Source organism: Eptatretus burgeri, chromosome 5, assembly GCF_056783735.1.
Source record: "Eptatretus burgeri isolate ZD-2024b chromosome 5, Ebu_testis_v1, whole genome shotgun sequence".
Lineage (NCBI taxonomy): Eukaryota > Metazoa > Chordata > Myxini > Myxiniformes > Myxinidae > Eptatretus > Eptatretus burgeri.
The window spans coordinates 19185446-19192708 of record NC_140965.1 but is presented as its reverse complement, the minus strand read 5'-3'; the positions used below and the strand labels follow the sequence as shown (position 1 = coordinate 19192708).

At 42.5% G+C, this 7263-nt stretch overlaps 1 protein-coding gene across 1 annotated transcript in view; it reads left to right on the top strand.

Annotated features, from left to right (window-relative positions):
- Window positions 1–7263, top strand: part of LOC147025964 (uncharacterized) — a 197432-nt gene that overhangs the window by 158146 nt on the left and 32023 nt on the right. Inside the window, exon 16 of the mRNA XM_085883562.1 lies at window positions 6481–6534. Within this exon, the coding sequence (XP_085739688.1) occupies window positions 6481–6534 (54 nt within the window). The remainder of the gene's footprint in view (window positions 1–6480; window positions 6535–7263) is intronic.

The following is a 7263-nucleotide window of genomic DNA, read 5'->3' as shown; positions in this document are numbered from 1 at the left end:
TCAAGAATCGTCGGCTGGCGCATCTTCTTTCGGCGGATCTCGTGCATCTCGTTGTCTAGCCGATCGCACGCTTGCATCACACCGGGCTTCCCGCTTCTCTGCTGCATGAACTTCCGGACGGTGCTACAAGCGCGCAGGGCTTCCTCAAACGGAACGATTTCCTCCTCGACAGTTACCTCGTCATCTTCGCTTTCCACCGGCTCCTCACTGCACAGAATCTCCTCCGCAATCTCCTCCAGCATGAAATACCCGCCAGTCGCGAGGCGCTCGTCGGCTTCGAGAAAGTCAGACAGCTCGATCTCCTCGTTCTCGTGCATCTTTTCCTCGGCAGGCAGAGCTTCCCAGATGTCGGGCAGCTCCGCATCCTGTGGCTCAGTTTGGATCTCCTCTTCGATGAACTTGGCCTTCGCGAAACAGTTCCTGATCGTCGACTTGCCGACCTGCTCCCATGCACGCCGGGCGACGTGTAGAGCGTCGAGCAACGTGAACTTGAACTCCTTTCCCTCGTCTATGGCCTCAAGCCGGCGGCATAGCAGGAGCTTCTTGTAGTGGCGCTTGAGGTTCTCTATGATTCCCTGATCCATTGGTTGTGAATTGGCTGTCGTGTTGGGTGGGAAGAAGACCAGTTGGATGTTGTTCAGCTCGAGCTCGGGAGGGTGGCCAGAGAAGTTATCGAGACAGACCAGCACTCTGCGTCCCTGCTGGCCGAGTCGTCCGTCCCACGCACGCAACATCTCCTCGAAAAGCTCCGCCGTCATCCACGCCTTCGAGTTCACCTTGTACTTGACCGGGATCTCTTTGTTCTTGAAGGCACGGGGTTTCTTGGAATTGCCAATCACCAGAAGAGGGAACTTCTCGCTGCCGCTCATGTTTGCCCCAACCAGAAGAGTGATCCTTTGCTTGCTTTTCTTTCCTCCAGTACACCGCTCTCCCCTGAAAGCCATGGTCTTGTTCGGAAGCAGCTGCCAGAAGAGTCCAGTCTCGTCCAGGTTGAAGACGTCTTCTGCGGAGAACTGCCCGAGTAAGGGCCGCGGAAAATGTATAAAAATAAAAGGCTAAAAATGTGTTTTATATTTATATTTCATTTCTCCTTCCTTCTTTCTTTGCGAACCGCATCAGCGTTTTTGGCCATCTTCCAGATCACATGACGATCAAACGGGAAGGAAATTCAAAAATTTGTCCTGTTAGATACAAGATAATATTTTTTACTATCATAATTAATAAACAGTTGCCGAATATCTTGTAAAATGGCAGACTAGATAGGTTTTGAAAATGGCGATTTTTATAACTTACGTGACCTCGTGACCTTGACCCTGACCTTGAACCCGGACAAAAGTTATATCGTTGTGCAACACTCATCGACCTCTACCCACATACTAAGTTTCATCAAGATCGGAAAGAAAAATTGTTGCCTCCGAAAACTTTCTCTGAAAAGTAAAAGTAAAAGTAAAAGTAAAGATAATAGAGTTATACAGAAAGGAATTTGTAAGGTTTGTGGAACTAAAAAGAGTCAATTAATTTTTAAGCAAAAAAGGTTGAGGAGATATACAAAAATTGCTATCAGGAAGTAAATTTACAATGACTGGGATTCCCGGAGAACTACATCTACTGGGGTATTCATTCTGTGGTCCTGGCACAAACCTGGATAAGAGATTAGACGAAGCTGACAATCCTAAATCTTGGAGCAGACCCAAAAATAGGGTTGATGAAGTGTGTATGAAACATGATATTGATTATGGGAATAGCACTATTTTGGCTGAAAAACATGAAGCTGACAGGGAAATGTTATTTAATAATTTGTCTGATACGAAATTCAATGTTGAGAGAGAAAGTTGATAGATTTATCGTGAAGAAGATGATAAGTGCTAAATTAAGACTGGGACTTGGTGTTTCCACTTTAGCGGAGCAAAAAAAATGATGCCATTAAGCCTGATGAGCAATTAGCCTATGGATTACATAAACCGATGATTACAAAGTTTAAATGAAGGAAGGTGTATTCCAAAGAGGTTGATTACATTTGATCCACGAACTTGATTGAACTTAATATTGATAGGGGATATAATTATGCTTAACCGTTATTGATTTGAGATCTCGTTATGTGTGGGTTTAGTTGTTCCTTTGAAAAATAAAAGGTGAAGTACTCTTATGTTAGCTTTCAACAGGATATTTAGTAAAAGTAAAAGGAAGCCAAAGAAATTATGGACTGATGAGGGAACAGAGTTCTATAATAGAATATTTATGGATTTTCTGAAGGCCCATGGTATTACATTGTACAGTACCTTTAACGAAGGAAAGGCTGTTGTCATTGAGCGTTTTATTCACAATTTGAAGGAGAGATTTTCCAAAAAGTTTACTCACCTCGGCCATAAGAAATGGGTTTCTGTCATACAAGATGTTGTAGATGCTTACAATGACACAGTTCACTCAAGAACAAAATTGAAACCCTCAGACTCAGAAACATTTGCAAAATTAGAATATGAACAAGTAATTGATCTGTGGAGACCAAAGTTTAGAGTTTGAGATATCATATGAATATACTGATGGAAATCACATTTTGCGAAGGGGTATACTAAAATATGGATTAATGAGTTATGTAAAATTGATGATGTGCTCAACACAGTACCCTGGACTTGTAAATCATATGATCTGTATGGCGAAGAAATCTTGGGTTCATTTTATGCTCAATAATTACAAAAAACAAACTTTGTGACGGAGTATGATCCAGTCGCCGCCTTCGACGGTCACGAGAATTAGAGCGGCCGGTGCCGCTGGGCTTTTACCCGGTTAGTGGCAGTCCACTCTATCTCAGGAAGCTCTAAACAAATTTTTCCCCACTCCCTGTTGCATTTTTTGAGGGTAGCCAGTCCCTGCATGTATATGTAGCAGAGGACCCGCCGGAGCTCTTTCGCTTCTGTGGGATTTGCAGCCGTTAATGGACCAGTATCTTCGGGAAGAATTTCATCAAGGACCCGGTCCCTAATTTTGATGGCTTCTGTGAAAAAAAATTTTTTGGGGGGGGGGGTATTATTGGGGTCATCTTTATCTCCGAGATCCTGCTCCGGCTCTCGGGCTAAGATGCGGTCCATCCAGAACTGAAAGTGGTGATTTGGATTGAACGATCCCGATTTGACTTTTTGCCCCTCCTGGTTGTATAACTGTGCCTTATCGAAGATTGTTCCTCTCAACTCTCGGACCTTTCCGCACTCGGTGCAGGTCCACTCTGAAGTATTAGCGTCAACTGACAGTCCAAACAAATGTTGTACTTCCCCCTGAAGGTCGTGATCGAGTGCTTGACGGTCTTAACGACACAATCAATGCTGTGCCTGTTGTATTGGTCGAGGAGCGCGGCCACTTTCTGTTGGTGGTGGTCGCTGAGTCCCAACTCGACCTGAAGTCGCAGGACAAAGTAGTCAAGTTCGCCAAGAAAGTTTTTGGAGGCATCAATTTGATGGAACTCGTGCTGAATGACTGGGCATCCTCTTTCTCCGGTGACAGCTTGGTAAAGGAGATGACTGGTGCGTAGGATATACCTCAGGCGGATGGCTTTGAGCTCCTTTTTTGCCTTGCGAAAGCAAAGCGTTGGCTTGGCTATCTCTAGTTTCTTTAGCTATGCTATTATTCTGGTCGCGAGATTGAATTTCATAGCAATGACAAGCCTCGTGCCTTCCATGGTAGTCGTGTAAAATGGGTATATTAAAGAGTATACCAATGTCTAAATGGAAATCTCGGTGGTTCAAGTCAGACCTCTATTACCTCAAGATGCCTATATTAATTTCGAAAGGTATGGATCTGGGAGCATTCCCAGAGCTCTGGAGCCCTCCTAACACAAGGTGGCTCAGAACCCCCATTTCCTATACTACTCTCATCACTCCAAAGTATCTTTTCCCCCTGATTAACATCCCAACCCGGATGTTCTTGGGCATATTGCAGCATCTTGGTTTTGCTACATTTATGCAGAAAGTGCTTTCTGATAGCAAATCGCCCATGGAGACCACTTTTGACAAGAGACCTTCTGACCATGAATGAGTCCCCTTGAGCCCCTGATATCTGTGCTCGAAAGTTGTTCATTTTTTTTTCTAAACTCTAAGGAACTTATCTTTAAGTATTGCTCATTTGTTTTGCTGAATTTATTTGGCCTTCCAATCTGTTTTCTTTCTTTAACGTCATCTCATTCTGCTTCTGTATTGTTGGTTAAATGCCACATCGAGAAATTCTTGTTTTGTGGAATATTTATTTGGGAATTGCCTTCTTGGTGTAAAACTATTATTTTGAGTCTCGTTGAGTTTGATATATTATGCATGGTGTAGGCATGGTCTATCTATTTTTATTACAGTATAATCCTTTTTTTTCTCTCCATTGACTTTAACTGATATGATGTGATTTTAATCCACTCTTATGGCAGTTGGCTGCTCGGTTAGCAGCTGCCGTTTGTCATGCAGTTGGAGCATAGCATAAACTTTATTATCCCCACATTTTTTCAAAAAAAACGGGGAGATATTGTAATCGGCTCCGTCCGTCTCTGTCTGTGTGTCCACCCGTCTATGAATGAAAAGTCCACCCGTCTGTCGTTATTTGAATGAAACTACATACGGTGATTTTATTTTTTAATTTGAGAACCCTAAATAATTCCCATACACTAAAACCTGTATCAGTGAAGAACCTAATATTTTGCATCAATGTAGCTTAATGCCACAGAAAGACATGATGTGATGCTGAGCATTATCAGGTTTATCACATGAACCAGCAGTGACATTTAACAGTTTTCACTTGTTCACACCATGGCACTCCATCCATTGGGACCATACTCTGTACAGAGCATCAGTGCTGCCAAAGCGGTCTCCTTGGCCATTGGGCACAATCCTGGATGGGTCGCCACTCCGACACAGGGTATTCAAATGGCTCGATCATCCCAGCAAGCTGGTACTCATTTTGCTGACTTCAGAAGGATGACAGGCTGAGTCAACCCCACCTGATATTAATTCAACAGCCAAGCAGGATTTGAACTCAGGACCTTAGGATCACAAGCTTGCATCACTAACCATTGAGCCAACACCAAGCAGTCTCCGTGGCACTCAATTTGAGAAGAGCACGCATTTCTTGTCAAATATTACATCAAGAATGCATCCTTCGGGGAATGTCAAATTGCATTTAAAAGTCACTTTGGTGCTCGTATGGAACCTTCAAAATCAATGATATGGAAACTGGTGAAGCAGTTCAGAGAAATAGGCTGCGTGAAAGCTAAAAAGCACTTGCGCCAGCCAAGTGTCATTACACCAGAGAAAGTGTATGAAGTGCGGGAAAGAATGGAAGCAAGCCCGAAGAAATCTCAGACGTTTAGCCCAACAAGCTCAATTGTGTGGATTTCAGGTAATCAATTGTGTGGATGACGTCATCTCTTTCTGTCACATTAGGCTACATTTACGCAAAATATTAGGTTCCTTACTGATATAGATTTTAGTGTATGAGAATTATTTAGGGTTCTCAACTAAAAAAAATCACCCTGTTCAATCAACATTGGAGACGCATGAAACGTGGAACGATTTTTTGGACTGACCCTCCGGTTCATTCCCTGGGGTGGGGACTTATGGTCACATTGTCATTTTATACAAGAGTCAAAATGGGGGAAAAAATGTAACTCAAAATTTGATATCAGGTCGTTCCTAATGGAACTTTAAAAAAACATTTTTTACTCTCTTTTAACTTTGCTTTCCGTGGGAAGCGCCGGGATTTATGATGGTGTACCATCGAGTACGCCCAAGTTCATATCTTCTTCCCTACACATGATTGTGGCTTCATATCGTACAGTAATATCATTTGCACTGTTTTTTTTTAATTCCCTGAAACAATGAAGAAGCGTTATCTTATTTGTATTCTCGTTTGCGAGGTTTAAATCTCATGTAAATATGGTCTATTTTTTATGACATTGTCATCACCTCTTGAATCGGCTTCCACAACCTGGATGTTCTCGACACAGGTTTCTTCAGCTTATTGTGAAATAGGAATGTGTTCGCGGCTCAAACTTGACTCTCATCCCCGTAAGAAATCCGTATTTATTTTGTTGATGTTGATTATAATCCGCATATTGTAACAAACTTGTAGAGTAAGCTCCTTCCTTGTTTGAAGCAAATCCAAATGTGAATGTCCTCATATTAGATTATATCGTTGATATTGCTTGATGATGGAAGATTGTAATTTCTGGACCGCAGTTACTCTTATTTTAAACCACAAAGCTCATCAAACATGGCTGTGTGTCCAATGAACGATTGCAACTCAATTACCAATTTAGAACATAGCACAGAGGTGGCGACGTCTCATCGGTGAGAGGAAGAGACTCTTGTGTGTGGAGCTGGTTGTTTCAAAAGCTTTAATGAGGGATCGTCTGCAAAATGAACTCCGGTGTGTTGTAACCATTTCTTGAAACGTGAGCAATCGACATTAATTTTCCCTTAAACCTCACATACGTCGCAATGTGTCTTCTAGGGAATGCCAGGACATGCAGGTCTCCTTGGGAAACGAGGAATTCCTGGGAAACAGGTAGGTCACCTGCTTGAAAAATATACTCTTCTTCTTCATTCATGTAAACTTCTCCTTGTTTGCTTTATCCTCTTTAATCGTAGAGGGAATGCTTTGGTTTCAAAAATTGTTCATCTCGCTTTTCTTTTCCGCACTAACCTCTCAAGGCCCGACCTCTTATTCTTCTTCTTCACACAATTGGTTCACGAAAAAATATTTTCATGAAAAAAATGTGACCACTATATTCGTTATTGTTGTGTGTCTGTCTGTGTCTGTATGTTTGTCTGTCTGTTGGGTAGTCGATCCAGTCGAAAAAAAAAAATTTTTTTTTGATCTACCCTTATTACAGCAATGCCAACCCTCCCGATTTCATCGGGAGGCTTCCGAAAATTCACCCAAACTCCCGCCCTTACGATCACTATCCTTATCCTCCCGAAATTTTGATATTTTTGCACTGTTCACTAATCAGAATGTACTAGTATGAGAATTGAATGAAAAGCATCGTCTGCTACGTATAGCATGTGGTAACTCCATAACGTTCGCTGCTACCAAATTGTACGTAAAAAATTGCAAATTCAAATGAGGAGCAGCGAAACATTGGGTCTGGATCTCGCTTATGCGATCATGCACTGAGATTTAGTGCATGCGGTATGTGTGCAATACAGTGCATGCGGTATGTATGCACAGTGTATATGCATGCGATACGCTCACTGCATGCAGCTGGGCCCCGTACCAGCCCGGCGGTCGCGA